General features: G+C 50.5%; 1 protein-coding gene across 1 annotated transcript; it reads left to right on the top strand.

The window, feature by feature from the left end:
* Positions 1-3,992: 3,992 nt before the first annotated feature.
* Iba57 (iron-sulfur cluster assembly factor IBA57) lies at positions 3,993-15,319 on the top strand. Its single transcript, XM_057776963.1, has 3 exons — positions 3,993-4,363; positions 11,764-12,104; positions 12,292-15,319. The coding sequence occupies exons 1-3, from the start codon at positions 4,023-4,025 to the stop codon at positions 12,684-12,686; spliced, it is 1,077 nt and encodes a 358-aa protein (XP_057632946.1). The 5' UTR covers positions 3,993-4,022; the 3' UTR covers positions 12,687-15,319.
* Positions 15,320-16,078: the final 759 nt, after the last annotated feature.

Below are 16,078 nucleotides of genomic sequence, written 5' to 3'. Positions count from 1 at the left end.
TACACCATCCTTAACAGCCTAGGCATCCTTGGTGTCCAGAGGCTTGTGGTGAACTGTTAGCCCTTTGGTGCTAATCCAAGCTGATACAGGATAACCAGGTTTTCCAATGTACTGGGAAAGACACATTACTTTCCAACAACTTAATATTTATCTTAAATGGAGTCTGCTAATAATACAGAAATTACTGACATAGCACCATAGATCTGTCTGTCTTTATTTATTTTAGGGCAAGGGTCTCACTATGTAGCCCTGGCCTGCCTGGAACTTTTCTATGGAGAAGACTAGGCTGACTTGGATCACAGTGATCCTCCTGCTTCTGACTCCCGAATGCTGATTAAAGGTATATACTACCACCCTCCATCTGCTTTTTCTTTCTTAATAAACTGTCTCTAGAAGAGGGATGGAGAGTTGACCCAGAGGTTAAGAATATCTGTTGTTCTTGCAAAGGATCTCTGAGTTCAGTTCCTAGCACCTATGTGGTGGCTCACAACCAATGCCAAACACAGGAGGTCCAACACCCTTTTCTGACCTCAGTGGGCACTAGACATGAACATGGTGCACAAACAAACATACAAAACAACAAAATAAATCTTAAAAATTGTATAAATGGTCTATTTCTCACCATATGTCTTTTTTTTTTTAATTTTTTTTTTTAGTTTTTTGTTTTTTTTTTTTTTTTTTGGTTTTTCGAGACAGGGTTTCTCTGTGGTTTTGGAGCCTGTCCTGGAACTAACTCTTGTAGACCAGGCTGGTCTCGAACTCACAGAGATCCGCCTGCCTCTGCCTCCCGAGTGCTGGGATTAAAGGCGTGCGCCACCACTGCCCGGCTCACCATATGTCTTGAATGCAATCCTTTGCTCTGGTATGGTAGGGGCCTCTGAGAGCCACGGAAAAGAAAAAGAGACAATAGCCACTTGGGCTGAGCAATGCCCATGAAAAAAAAATATATATATATATATATAAAACGATTACATCTTCTTTTCACACCTATCTTTGCTTAGTGTTCCCAGAGACCTTGAAGGAAAGGCAGGGCAGCTACCACGTGGTTTAGTTTCTGCCAAGCTGAGACCTTGCTACATTCCGAGGGGCCCCCCTCCCCTCAATATCTAGGCCACCTTCAGAATCCCACCATAAGGTTTTAAAATAGCCAACAAAATGGTAAGTTGCCATGTATGGCAGACAAGGAATCAAAGCCCATATAAAAAAGTACTGTTGTCACTTTCTTTTTTAAAGCAAGAGTTTCACGGAGACTGCTGGAGTAACAAAAACTGTTTCCCTGAAGAGTCTAGGTGTCCTGCCCCTTTGCTCATAATCCACAGCACTAGGACCCAAGGGCCCTCTGAACTCAGTCCTGAGCTGCTGACACACTGAACCTAGATAGGGGCCCAACAGTAAGCATATCACACCCCCCCACCCCCCCCACCTCCCCACCCCGCTTCTCTTTATCTCTGGGTTCTGGACAAAAGCCCAGGAAGCACGTTTTCCCTTTCCCTACCACTCTGGGCTTTCTGTTTCAGCGACCTTCATTTAAATGCAAAAGGCTCTGTTCTCCAAGCAGCTGTAGGATTTCCAGCTTACCTGCTGACTTTCTATTTTTTTTTTTTTTTTTTTTTTTTTTGGTTTTTCGAGGCAGGGTTTCTCTGTAGCTTTGGTGCCTGTCCCGGAATTAGCTCTTGTAGACCAGGCTGGCCTCGAACTCACAGAGATCCGCCTGCCTCTGCCTCCCAAGTGCTGGGATTAAAGGCATGAGCCACCACCGCCCGGCTCTGACTTTCTATTTCTATCAGCGTTTCTATCGCCGTGCCAAAACACCAGGACCAAAATGCAAGTTGGGGGAGGAAAGGGTTTATTTGGCTTACACTTCTGCATTGTAGCCCATCACCAAAGGAAGTCAGGACAGGAACTCAACCAAGTGGGAGGCTGGAGGCAGGAGCTGATGCAGAGGCCATGGAGGGGTGCTGCTTACTGGCTAGCACATAGCCTGCTCATCCTGCTTTCTATAGAACCCAGGACCACCAGCCCTGGGATGGCACCACCCACAATGGGGTGGCCCTCCCCATCAATCACTAGTTGAGAAAATGCCTCACAGCGGGATCTTATGGAGGCATTTTTTTGAGGCTCTCTCCTCTCAGATGCCTTTAGATTGTGTCAAGTTGACGTCAAACTACCCAGCACACCTACTCCATTGTTTCTCTCAACGGCTCATAAAATTGCTCTCAAGTTTCCTTCCAAGGCCATTTCTAAAATCTTTTGTTAACAAGACTACCAACTTACAATAGGGAACGCCAGAACCAAGAACAGGGTCTCTAAGAGGCATCCGTAGGTCTTTTTCTCAGCCGCACTCCCAGCATTCAGAAAGCAGAAACCTCCCCAGTGCCCGCTGACAGCTGGATGCAAGGGAAGCGTGGACAGTTACGTAATTAAACACAGTTTTTATTTTTTTTTTTGGTTTTTCCAGACAGGGTTTCTCTGTGGTTTTGGAGCCTGTCCTGGAACTAGCTCTTGTAGACCAGGCTGGTCTTGAACTCACAGAGATCCGCCTGCCTCTGCCTCCCGAGTGCTGGGATTAAAGGCGTGCGCCACCACCGCCCGGCCACTAAACACAGTTTTTAAAAATGGATGGGGATTCTAACACATGGTGCGTGGATGGACGCTGCATGGAAGAAGGCACAAGAGGACGGGCACTGAAGCTTCAAACCCATGAGGACAGAAGGTAAACTGTGGGAGCCAGGGCCCGGATGTGTGTTTGTGGGGGGGAGTCAGTGTGCAGATGAGAAAGTTCTGGAGTGGGATGGTGTTGAGGGCTGTGAAGCAGTATGAAGAATGTGCTCGGGGGGCTGGAGAGCATTGCCTGCTCTTCCAAAGGTCCTGAGTTCAATTCCCAGCCACCACATGGTGGCTCACAACCATCTGTAATGGGGTCTGGTGCCCTCTTCTGGCCTGCAGGCATAACACAGACAGAATATTGTATACATAATGAATAAATAAATATTAAAAAAAAAAAAGAAGAATGTGCTCAAAGTGGCCTTGCTGGCCGGCTTTCATTAGCTTGACACAAACCTAGACGTGTCTGGGAGAGGGAATCTTGAGAAACGCCGCCATCAGATTGGTCAGTAGGCAAGTCTCTGGAATTATTGTCTTGATTAAAGACTGATGTGAGAGGGCCCAGTTTATTGTGGATAGGTGCTCCCGACTTGTATCAGAAAGCAGGCTGAACAGGTCCCATAAAGAAGAAAGCCAGTAAGTGGCTTCCCCTATGGCTTCTGCATCGGTTTTTGCCCCTGAGCTCTTACAGCAATGGATGTGACCGGAGAGTTTTCAGATGAAATAAACCCTTTCCTCCCCAAGTTGTTTTTGGTCATGTTTATTATAGAAACAAAAAGACAGTGGCAAATGTTTTTTTATTGCTATAATAAAAGATGGTAATTTTTTTGTTTTCCAAGACAGGGTTTTTCTGTGTAGTTTTGGAGCCTATCCTGGACCAGGCTGGCCTCGAACTCAACAGAGATCTACCTGTCTGCCTCCCAAGCGCTGGGATTAAAGGCGTGTGCCACCATCGCCCAGCAAAGACGGTAACTGTCTATATTCAACCACAACAAACAAAAAAATGCCCTAGTAATTTTTTTCCTCCTTTCTTCTGGGCAGTACCGGGGAAGGACACCAAAGTTTTTTGCCTGCTAGAAAGTGCTCTACCACAAACTATCCATCTCCAGTCCTCTTCTTGCTCTTTATTAGAGGTAGGATTTTAATTGCCCAAGCAGGTTTTGAACCAGCATCTTCCGAGACACTGGCTGGGATTGCATACCAGGCCCAGCATAAAATGGCAAATTTCACGTTTATGTATTTAACCACAACCGGCTTGAACAGGAGCCAAGTAGGGGAAAGGGCGTCGGGCGGCTCTAGCCTAATCTGCTTGCGCACCCGTCCACCGGCCGAGGCCCCGCCCACTTCTTCCCCCACGCACGCGCGCTGCCCGCCGCCTCCAGGGGCCGCTGTGGCGCCCGCCCTCACTCGCGCCCAAGATGGCAGCCGTGGCGCTGCTCCGGGGCGCGGCTGCGGGGCGCGGCAGCCCGGCCTGGTACTGGCGGCCGAGCTGGATCCCGAGGCGCTGCTTGGCCCGTCGCTCCGGTCTTCTCGGCGACAACCCCGAGGACGGAGTGGCCTGGACCTGCTTCCGGCTAGACGAGCGCGCCTTAATGCGCGTGCGTGGCCCGGACGCTGCACCCTTCCTGTTGGGACTATTGACCAATGAGCTGCCGCTTTCGGGTCCTCCAACCGGCGCGGCTCAGCCCTCTGCGCGTGCGGCGTACGCCCACTTCCTGAATGTGCAGGGACGTACGCTGTATGACGTCATCTTGTATGGGTGAGCGAGGGCAGCCGGGCGGGGCAGCAGGAGCAAGAGCGTGCTGGGGGAGCTGGCTGAGGCTGGGCGCTCTAAAGGGAGGATGTCCAGGATAAGAGTTCCAGGGGTTGGGGACACCACCGAGAAGAGGCCGAATTAGATGTCTCTGAAAAAGACTTCCAAAGGAGGATGATCTAGACTTAGGGAAGGAGTCACCTAGAGGCGAATATTCTGTGCAGGGCACCCAGGTTGGGCCAATTACTGGCCTGGAGCCTTGTGTCTCTGCTCCCAACCAGCCAAGTCAGAAGCTGCTGTCCAGTGGCTTCTGGAGTTACGCATTTTCAAGATGAGACTTCACTGGTTGTCACTCCTTCCTAACTGCATGCAAAGAGAGACTTCAGTGGCGCTTGGGGCTTTATTCAGAGAGCCACTCTGCCCAGCCACTCTCTCCACAGTGACAAGATTGTTCCTTGCTTCTGGTTTCCCTTTGTAGGGCCAGCTGCTTGCCTGTGCGGTCTCATCACCCACGCAGACCTGATGGACTGTGAATAGCGTTTGCTGGCCAGTCTGGGCAGGGCCTGTGCGTGTAGCATTGAGTTCTCAGTTGCTCACCTTTCAGGACCTAAGCCCTGAAATCTGAGCACCATCTAGCAGGCCTGTGTGTCACAGTCAGAGCTGATGGCCCACCCTCCCTGGCCTGTCTAAGCTGCCTGATTGTCTTTCTAAGACGGGTTCTCAGAGTAAAAATATGTGGAGACCCCTCATGTATGGAGGATTTTTCCAGAACCCTTGAGGGTGGCCATTCCAGGATGAAAGTGGTCACGAGAATTGGCAGCCATGACATTATTCTCTAGTAGCTGTCAGCATTCTGTGGGAGACCTAGAGCACCCATCACCCGGTGCTGAAAGGCCACCATGATGGGCCTTCTAGAGATCTTTTTTTTATGTAATACATCACTTAGTGGACTCTCTGAATCTAAAACAGAGTCAGCAAATGACAACCCTTGGGCCAGACCCAGTATGATGCTTTGGTGTATAGCGTTCCCTGAGAATCCCGGCACACCCATTTCTTCCCCTCCGTCTGCCACAGTGTCTTCCAGGCAGTGTTAGGGCTGTGATGGCTCAGGCCCTCAAACTTAAACTAGTCACTAACCAGTCACTCCCCTTTGTAGAAAACACACATGGGCCGTATACTCTGGAGGCTTGGATCTTACTACATTTCCAGGATGTTTTCTCTCTGTGTGTTCCCAATAGGCTGCTGGGTGACCTGGACCAGGAGGGAGAAGCTATTCAAGTGCTAGTTTTTGGTGGCTTTCATTTCTCACGGTGGTTGGCCCTGTAGTGGCAGTTGCCTATGGAGGCGGGAGCACGTGGGTGCCCTCTAGTGTTGAAGACCGCGAGCATCTGCAGCCTTGGCCCTACAAGAGTTTGCTTGTGGGATCTTGTGGGTCCAGGATAGGGATTCCTCTACTCTCAGCAGCAATCAGTGTTTCAGCTCTTGTATGGATCCAGGAAGTTGGGATTCCTTAGCTGTTAACATCAGCCATTGTCATAGCTCTTCTGACCAGGGTCTTAGACCCTTGGCTCTAAAGGCTTGATTATCAGCTCTCTGCCACTTCAGTGACCCGGGCCTACAGTTCCCCTTCTCTGGCTCTCTGCAACCTTCTCTCCTTTTCCAGTCTCAGCGCGCCACCCCCTTGCCACCTCTCTGCTTCTGCTGCCCTTCTTCCTGCCCTGGCTGTTGTTGAACTCCCAGCTGTTGCTTCAGCTGGTAGCCAGCTGGCAGTCTTACCTTCTCTGCAACTTGTCAACTGCTCAACTGTGGCCACCATTGTTGTTCCGCTGCCTCTGCTGACCTCTACTGTCGCTGCTGCTCCTTCCTGTGTTACTAGCCTACGCTACTGAAAGTCAGCAGGAAAAGAGGACAGGCTTGGTACTCTCCCACTAGGCGTGAAGTTCAGGATAGCCTTGCCTCCACAGACCGTTTCTATAGCCACAGAGGGGTGTTGGGAGCAGTCACAGCCTTGCTTATTGGCACCTTCACAATGACTGGGGATTGTGTGATGGACAGTCATAACCCTGTGTCTTTGGCAATAATTAACAACAGTCCCTCTTTAGGTACCAGGAGATACTGTCCCTCTGGCCTAGGTTAGAAGTGGTTGCAATGTCATCTAGAGTTCACTGAGACTTGTGATAGCAAAACATCTGATAAGAACTGTTTCAAACAGCCCTGGGGGAAGCTGTGCTGTTAGCAGGGGTTGCTGGCGCAGGGTAGCTAGGCTCCCTATTTGATAGTCCCTTTGCTCAGGGAAGCAACAGAGAGTCCCACAGCTGCTGATTAGTAAATTGCCCATACTAACGTTTTTACTTATTCATAGAAAATAAGAGTTGCACGCAAGAAGAAGTTTAACTTACTTGGTAGGACCTAGAAGTGCCTAGGAAACAAATATTTAGGATGTCTGTGAGGGAGGTTCTAGATTTTGATAACTGAGGTGAGAAGGCCTACCCTGAATGAGGGCGGCCGGCACCATGTATGGCTTGGGACCCTGGAGCGAATAAAAGGAGGGAGCAGCCGGGTGGTGGTAGCACACGCCTTTAATCTCAGCACTCGGGAGGCAGAGGCAAAGGCAGGTAGATCTCTGTGAGTTTGAGGCCAGCCTGGTCTACAAGAGCTAGTTCCAGGACAGGCTCCAAAGTTACAGAGAACCCTGTCTCGAAACAAACAAACAAACAAACAACCCCCCCCAAAAAAAAAGACAACAAACAGCGGTGCTCACGACTCTCTGTTTTCTGACCGCACATGGCAAACTCAGTGCTCACATCTCTCTGCTTCCTGACTGTATATGACAAACTCAGTGTTCACATCTCTCTGTTTCCTGACCGCACATGGCAAACTCAGTGCTCACATCTCTCTGTTTCCTGACCGCACATGGCAAACTCAGTGCTCACGTCTCTCTGTTCCGGTTTGCAGAGACCAGGTGGTCAGCAACTCAAGCTCCTGTTCCCATGCCTTCCCTCAAACTGACTGTGCCCTCAAGCTGAGCTCAAATAAATGGCTCATTAAGTGGCTTCTTTTCAGACATTCCTTGCTTACAGGAATGAGAAAATTGACTAATGCAAACACTAGCAGGCTTTGGGTTGTTGTTTTGTAAAGGATCTCATGTAGTTCACACTGATCTTGAGTCCTTATATAGCAACGCTGAACTTAGGATCCTCGAGTCTCCACTTCCCAAATCCGGGATTACAGATGTGTGACACCATGCTCAGCTAACGGTGATTTTTTTTTTCTGAGACAGGGTTTCTCTTTGTAGCCCTGGGTGTCCTGGAACTCACTCTGTAGACCAGACTGGCCTTGAACTCGCACAGATTCTCCTTCGCACAGCCTCCTGAGTGCTGTGATTAAAGGTGTGTGCCACCACTGCCCAACAGCTAACAGTGATTTAAAAAGAACAACAAGAAGACAAACAAACAAAAAACAAAAAAACTCACTCAGATTTTTGCAGTACTCAATATGGTTCCAACTTGGGGATGGAGGAGTCCCTCCTATGTGCCTCAGGCATTTCTTTCTTTCCCTCCTAAGGCTTTTATATTTACTTATTTTCCTTAATCATCTAGGGCTTTGTGTTTTAGTGATTCTTGATACATGTGATCCCTGACCTTCCATGGGTGGAGTTAGGATCCCCTCTCCCTTTTGCAGTCCTGTGGATCAAACACCCTACTAGAGCTGTGTGCCCATCATGGACTTAGGATTTTTTTTGACTCTGATGGTACAAAAACTACGTATATTCAGTAGAAACTACATTAGAATTTTGAGTTTGGACCTTTTCCCAGGATCTTTGGCTCAACATTCATAGTGTCTTGAAGTAGCTATGACCCACGGGACTATTGGGAGATCTCAAGGGTGGGGTGACTCCATGTGTGCTGTGTTGCTGAGCTATGGTGTTCAGCAGGTCGGATGTAGTTAAGTCTGATGGGCTTGTTGGGGTGAAACCACAGCAGAAGCTGAAGACTCATTCTGTTCTGAGCATGTCTGTAAAGATACCCCTGGTAATGTTATCTTGGGTCCCATTGCCTTCCTTAACGTTGCTGTCCCCTTTTGTCTTTCCCTGGATCCTCTCCCTCAGTAAATCAGCTGTCCTGTGAAGGACTTTGGTTTGATTTCTTTGGTCTCTTTCTTCTATTCATGTTTTCCTGCCTGACAGAGTTATACCACCAGTTCTCATTAGCGACCTGTTCTTTCCATCTTTCTGCCAGAGGAGACTTGTCCCCACCAGGGCCACAGTGCTATAGGGGACTTGTCCCCACCAGGACACCAGTGCTAGAGGGGACTTGCCCCCACCAGGGCCACAGTGCTATAGGGGACTTGTCCCCACCAGGCCGCCAGTGCTAGAGGGGACTTGCCCCCACCAGGGCCACAGTGCTATAGGGGACTTGTCCCCACCAGGCCGCCAGTGCTATAGGGAACTTGACCCCACCAGGGCGCCAGTGCTAGAGGGGACTTGCCCCCACCAGGGCCACAGTGCTAGAGGGGACTTGCCCCCACCAGGGCACCAGTGCTAGAGGGGACTTGCCCCCACCAGGGCCACAGTGCTAGAGGGGACTTGCCCCCCCACCCAGGGCACCAGTGCAATAGGGAATTTGCGCTCACTAAGGCACCAGTGCTATAGGGGACTTGTCCCCACCAGGGTGCCAGTGCTATAGGGGACTTGTCCCCACCAGGGCACCTCGTTTTTGCAATCTTAGTACTCGGGCTGTGACTTGCTGTTCTGTATGCTGAGGATACTGCCCTTTTTTTTTCCTTCTTTTTTTTTAAATTAAAAGATTTATTTATGTGTCTGATTGTTTTGTCTACATGTTTGCCTGTGCACCTTGTGCGTGCCTGTGGATGGTTGTGAGCCACCATGTGATACCAGGAATGGAACTGGGTCTTCTGCAGGATCAAGTGCTTTTAACTGCTGAGCTGTCCCTCCAGCCCCTGGTCTCATGTATGAGTCTTAGCTCTGTTCACATGCCAGGGAGTATCTGGAAGGGGCTACAGGAGGGGTGGATTGGGTGGGAATCCAGGTTGTCCAGTGTTTTGTGAACCACCCTCTTTGATTGAGGTAGTTGAAGGTGCTAGCTCTCCTCAGCAGTGAGAAGAGCTGTTTGCCTGGCTGTGGCCATTCTCTACCTTTTCTGCATGTTTTCTTCTTTTTTGTCTTTGTCTCTTTGTGTCTTTTCCCTCTGTGTCTCGATTGATGTCTCTGTCTTTTGATCTCTATTTCTGAAATTAAATATCATTTAAAGTTCATTTAAATATTTATTTATTTGTATGTGTATGTCCCTGCTTCTCTGTGTGTACACCATGTACGCACAGTGCCTGTGGAAACCAGAAGAAGGAATCAGACACCCTGTAACTGGAATCACAGACAGTTGTGAGCTGCTGAATGTGGTGCTGGGAGCCAAACCAGGGACCTCTGTACGAGCAGCAAATGCTCTTAACTGCTGAACCATATCTCCAGCTTCTAGTTTATTATTATTGTGTGTGTATGTAATGTTGTCTGTGTGGTCATGTGTACATGCCATTGACATATATGGAGACCAGAGGACAACTTTGTAGAGTTATTTCCATTTACCTTTATGTGGGTTCTGGGAATCAAATTCAGATCATACATCAAACTTTCCCAGCAAGCACCCTTATCCATTGAGCCATCTCACCAGCTCTGATATCTGAAATTAAAAAACATTTTTTTAATGTCTGTGTGTGGGTACATTGAAAGCCAGAGAGACACTGTGGTGTCTCTATCAATTCTACATTGTTATTTTTTTAAAACGTTTATTCTTTATTTATTTTGTGCCATGTACACATGCCATGGTGAGTATTCGGAGGTCAGAGGACATCTTTTTGGGAGTTTGGGAGTTCTTTCTACTACGCTGTTCCCAGGGGTCAAACTCTGGCTATCAGTCTTGGCAAGTATCTTTACTGAGCATCTATCTCATCAGCCTTGCTGGTACCCTTTCTATCGGTAAGTTTAGATCTGTCTTCACCATGGAGCCAGAGAGGCAGTGAGGTCATGTCCTGTGTTTGACTGTGGACAGGAGCCTGGCTGTGAGCTTCCTTGTGCAGTCTCAGTCTCTGTCTGGGCAGTGTGTCTGCTTAACCCTGGTATGTGTGTGGTACCCCAAACATGCAGGGACTTGAGTCTGCCTCCTCTCTCCAACTCCTGCAGCGCATCAGGCCTCTGGTGCATCTGCCTGTGCTCCGATCAGCTTGGGTCTCTGTGGTCTCAGGCTACATCTGGTTCCAGACACCCTATGATTGGCACTGAGGAACAGGAAGGCCCAAGGAGGAGGCTGAGTCAGGTGCCTGGGCACCCAGTACCTTCTCAGGAACTGTTTCCCACGTGGTGACTGCACACTCTTGGTCTGACAGGCCATTTGTGGCCCTTGGGTAGTCTTGGCACCTCCTGGTGTATTCAGTCCATCCTTTGTAGGATGTCTGGGATCCAGGTCTTGACCTCCTTCTTGTCCTTTAACCGCACAGCTTCAAAGAACCCAGAGCTCTGCCACTTACCCTCCCCCATCCAGTGGGGTGAGATTCTCCACCACAGATCCTCTGCATCGGCCACTGTGGGGTCTCAGCTACTCAGGGTAGTCCTCATTTACCTCTGTCACAGCTGTCATACATGGCTGCTGGGGGCTGCCTGCCTTGCTGAGCAGCCATAGTGCTGTGATTCTTAGCTGTGGTGTGTAGTCCTGCTTCCACGTGAGTTGTGCGGGTCCGTGCCTATATGGATCTGAGCACACTCTCTGTGCGTAGGTCCCATCAGTACTTTTATAAGCTCAGCCATGTGTGGACAGACATAGTTGTCTTCCATTGATTTCCTTAGTGCGTTTAATTGCCTGTATGGTCATTTCGTCTGGAGGTGTCATGTGGCTGAGGGCAAGGCTTTGTGTACCTGTCTGTCTGTCTATCTCTGTCTTTTTCATTTTTGTTTTTTGAGACAGGGCTTCTCTGTGTAGCCTTGGCTACCTTGGAACTCTCTCTGTAGACCAGGCTGGTCTCAGACTCACAGAGATCCACCTGCCTTGCCTTCCAAGTGCTGGTATTAAAGTCGTGCGCCACTACCCAGCCTGCCCGTGTTTCTTGATAAGACTGAGGTTTGCCTGCTGCTGATGTGGCGGAGCAGGCCTGCCTGTACCTGCAAGACCATGGCTTTGTACGTTGACCATCTCCATTTGCCTGTCAGCCTGTGTGGAGGCAACTCTGGAGGTAGTCTCATGTCATTGTGGGTATAGCTCAAGGGACACAGACTGCACACTGGAAGGGAAGGCCCCTGCAGCCCAGGGTACTCTCCTCTGTGTTTCGGTCTTCCCAAGCTTGGTGAGCTGGCAGTGGGCAGGAACTCTGGCCAGCACTAAGCCCATGTCTATCTCCTACAGACTTCCTGAGAGCACCGAGGAGGCACCAGGCTTTCTCCTGGAGTGTGACAGCTCTGTGCTGGGCACCCTGCAGAAGCACCTGTCCATGTATAAGATCCGGCGGAAGGTCACTGTGGAGCCACAGCCAGAGCTCCACGTGTGGGCTGTGCTACCCTGTGCCCCCAACTCCTCTGAGGCTGCACCACTAGAAGAGAGGGTAGAAGCCACCACCATCCTCACCCGTGACCCCCGGACTGCACGAATGGGATGGCGGCTTCTCACTCAGGATGATGGCCCAGCCCTGGTGCCCAGGGCCCAGCTTGGGGACCTCCAAGATTATCACATGCACCGGTACCAGCAAGGTATGAGTAGGGTGATATGCCAGGCTGGTGTAGGGGAGGGGTGGGTAGATCTAGAGGAGCCCAGTGGACCCCAGAAGGGTAGAGATGTTGGGTGGCGTTGGCCTTCAGGGCTGGACTTCACATACTGCAAGCCTGCACTTGTTGCTGGACATGCTATGCTCATTCTCTTTGTTTTTGAACCCCACAGGCATCCCCGAGGGGGTCTGTGACCTGCCCCCAGGGGTGGCCCTACCCCTGGAGTCCAACCTGGTCTTCATGAATGGTGTGAGCTTCACCAAGGGCTGCTACGTTGGGCAGGAGCTGACGGCCCGCACCCACCACACGGGTGTCATCCGCAAGCGCCTCTTCCCTGTGAGGCTTGAAGGCCCCCTGCCTGCCAATGGTATCACTCCTGGCACCTTAGTGACAGTGACTGCAACAGGACAGGCAGCGGGCAAGTTCAGGGCCGGCCAGGGACATGTGGGACTGGCTTTGCTGCGGTCAGAGATGATCAAGGGTCCTCTCCACATAAAGACCTCCGAGAGCCAACAGGTGGCCGTAACTGCCTTGGTGCCGGACTGGTGGCCCACAGCTGCCAAGTAGTGGATGCCCTGGCGCTTCACTGGCCTTAGAGTTACCAGGTGCCTCTGAGCCTCTGCCCAAGGTCTTCAGTCCTGTATGCTGAGCCCTGCTGGGTGTGAGTTCCTTTTCTTGTGGTGGCTTCGTGGAACACACCCACTGGGAAAGTCCCATGTGTTCCCGGCTATGGATTGGCTGATGCTTCTTGCAGAGGGTCCTACTCTTGTGGGCTGCCCTCTCCCAAGAAGTCTGAGACTGAGATCAGAGTAGCCATCCTGATTCTGGGAGAGGGAAGGGTCTGAGCTCCCCTTTTGAACCAGATTCTGAATGGGATTTGATACCGGCTATGGCCCAAGGCAGGGTGAGGCCTATGTCCAGCCCAGGTCCCTAACCATGTTTACCCTTGGAAGAAGGTACTCTGTGTGCCTGCAAAGTTGCTGGGTCAGGAATGTAGGCTTTGTGTTCTTTTGAGACACATCTCAGGGTAGCAATTGTTTGAGTTGTGTGCAGGGTGGGGAGGTTGGGTTCCTTGGACTGGGACATGTGTTCTGTGAGCCACAGGGACTGTGTGTCCACTGTCCCAAGGGTTCCTCTCGCTCCTCAAAGTGAGCTGCTGTCTTTTCACACTCCCCAGGAAGCTCAGGAGGAATGGAGCCCAGGGCTCAGGTCCCCCTGGGAGGAGCTTCTGCGTGGCTAGCCTTTTTGCTGGTTTGGGATATCACTGTGTGCATTTAGTAGAGAGTGACTTGTTGGCGGGGTGCACACCTCCCTCTGAACCACTTTTGCTAAGCTTTGTAATGTGAACTGGGGGTCTCGCCACAAGGCCTAACTAGTAAAGTGTGGTCTACAAAAAGCCCCTTTGGAACTCTTGCTTCATTTCAGGAAGGTCTGGTAGAACAGACTCATGGGACAGCTGCCCCTGGAGATCAGTGAGCACACCAGATAAAAGCATCCCACGATTGTAGCTATCTAGCCTGGTTGGTCTTACACTTGAGATCCTCCTGCCTCAGCTCCGTAAGTGCTAGCTAGATTGACAGGCATGCACCACTCACTGAGTTCCACAAGATACACCCATGTCTCTCTCTTTAGAAAGATGTATTTTGTTCTTATATCCATATGTATATGTCTGTGTATGCATATAGATGTATGTCTGGGTGGCTATGACAAAAGAGGATGTCAGATACCCTGGTTCTGAGCTGCTGGACATGCATGATGGGAACTGAACTTGGGTCCCCTGCAAGTGTTCTTAACTGCTGAGCCATCTCTTCAGACCCAATATATTTATTTCAGCAGAGTTCTATGGGCCATACTGGGCTGGCAGGAAGTGGGGAGGCACAGGGAGTGGGTGCACAGGCTTCAGGGTTAGAGTGTTTTCTTCAGTGCCCTCAAGGTGAGACCATGGAGAGCTGGGGTGAGGGTAGCCAGAGGCAGCAGGGACTCCTAAGAACTGTGACTTTGGAGACTATCTAGGCTGGGGTTCTAGGCTCACTCTGTTCTGAAGTGCAGTTTGCAGCAGCTTAGATGGAGGCATGGGGGTTGGTGTTCCCTGAGTAGACTGGTGAGTTGGGGGTGGCCTCCCACTTAGGCAGGATGTGATGGGACACTCTGAATGACCTCACTTCCCATGGTACTGAATGGGTGGTCAGTGCTGGGACAGGGACCGGGCAGAGACAGCTTGAAGGATGGACTCCTTCGGCTCACAGTCTCGGGTTGCAGTTCATAGCGGAGTTTGTGGCAGTGGGAGTGTGGCTGAGTCTCTCACATGGTAGGGCACCAGGACGCGGAAACAGGGCATCCACAGGCAGGTATACCCTTCAGAACAGGACAGATCTCACACTCCACAGCTTCTACAGCCTCCCAAGCAGCGCCATCAGCCGAGGACCACTATGAGGCCAGATATGAGCCTGTGGAGGACATTTTACATTCAAACCATGACGCTTGGGGAACACACCTGTCCTGCTCAGGTGGCTCGGCTAGCCTGGTCTGTGACTGCCTTGTCTCTGTCTTTGTCTCCGGCTGCCTCTCCACTCAGGAGCAACACTGCAGTTGTGTTGGATGTTGAGGTAAAACATGGAAGCCTGTGACTACTGGGCTCCTGCGGACCCCACCTAGCAGCTTTTTAAATTGACATGAGGACCTCTCTGGATTCCAGGCAGCTTCCTTTGGGGTTGCAGTCATGGGACTGGCTTTTGCTCTCTCAGACCTGATGGGGAAGTGCCACCCAGGGGTTGGTGCCTCTGGGCCTTGTCCCTCACACATTCCAGCTCTCAGGAGGCCAGAAGATTTTAAGGCAGCCCCATTAGGTAAGGAAATCCCCAAAGAGGCAGGACGCTGCTTTGGGCCAAGCACTGTCTCCTGAGTGCAGTTGCCTGCTGCCTGCTGTTGGGCTCTTATCGTCTGTCTCAGAAGTTCAGCTGCTCTGTGCTGGGCTGATCTGCAGGGACCTCAGGGCCACTCCTAGTGGTCCCGGCATGCATTTGGTCTTCACATTCTCACCAGGGTCTGCCAACCCCAGTGTAGACCCCTGAAAACTCTTTAACTGCTTTTCCGTGTGTTATGTAAAAAGTACAAAGCTGTGAAAAATAAACTGATTTGGGGCAAAAAAGGTGTAGCTGTTATTTTGGAGGTTTTTTAATTTGTTTGTTTGTTTGCTTTTTCGAGACAAGGTCTTACTGTGTAGCCCTGGCTGTCCTGGAACTCACTCTGTAAACCAGGCTGGCTTCCAACTCACAGAGATTCCTGAATGCTGGGATTAAAGGCATGTACCACGAAGCCTGGCTTGTTTTTGTTATTTTAAAACCTCCTCCAAACCAGGCTTTGGGGGATGCATTCCTAGTTTATAGGGTCCCAAAACTTCTGACACCACATTCAACTAGCTGTCTGTTCTGCTCTCTGCTAAGCAGAGGTCAGGAGTGGCTTTGGGAAAGGCCCCTAGGACCTGTGAGGCCAGAAGGCAGGACAGAGCAGGGGTAAATTTACCTGCATCAGGGTCGCCCAGGGCAAGGGTACAGGTGATGTAAATGACTTTACTGGGCACCTGGCTCCCAGCCAGCAAGTCTTCCCAGCCAGGGATGTTTCAGATGCCAGAACCTCAGAGGATACTGGAAAAATACCACACATGCTTAATAGAATCCTATGAGGGAGAGCCAGACAAGTCCACAAGTTTTAGGATAGAGTCGCCAGGCACATTGTGTAAGATAAACATGTGGAAGATGTTATAGGTAAAGGATTTACGTTTGAGTAAGAACAGGGAGGGACTAGCGATTAGCAGAGAATGAGGCGGGAGGGAGATGGGTTAACAGGTACAAGGTCACAGCAGCTGAGACAAAGACATTCTCTTCTCCTACCCAGAAGGGCGACCAGACAATGACAGTGCTCATATCCTTCAAAATAGCTGGAAGAGCGTTGTGAATGTT

The sequence above is a fragment of the Chionomys nivalis genome, chromosome 7 (genome assembly GCF_950005125.1).
Source record: "Chionomys nivalis chromosome 7, mChiNiv1.1, whole genome shotgun sequence".
NCBI lineage: Eukaryota > Metazoa > Chordata > Mammalia > Rodentia > Cricetidae > Chionomys > Chionomys nivalis.
Note: the sequence above shows the minus strand (reverse complement) of the source record. Positions and strands in the feature narration are given on the sequence as shown.

What these genes read in the sequence shown, in the direction of transcription:
- Iba57 (XM_057776963.1), top strand. Translation starts at nt 4,023, where the DNA reads ATGGCAGCCGTGGCGCTGCTCCGGGGCGCGGCTGCGGGGCGCGGCAGC. An exon ending in TATGACGTCATCTTGTATGG is followed by an intron (nt 4,364 to 11,763) that starts GTGAGCGAGGGC and finishes TATCTCCTACAG; the next exon opens with ACTTCCTGAGAGCACCGAGG. An exon ending in CATGCACCGGTACCAGCAAG is followed by an intron (nt 12,105 to 12,291) that starts GTATGAGTAGGG and finishes TGAACCCCACAG; the next exon opens with GCATCCCCGAGGGGGTCTGT.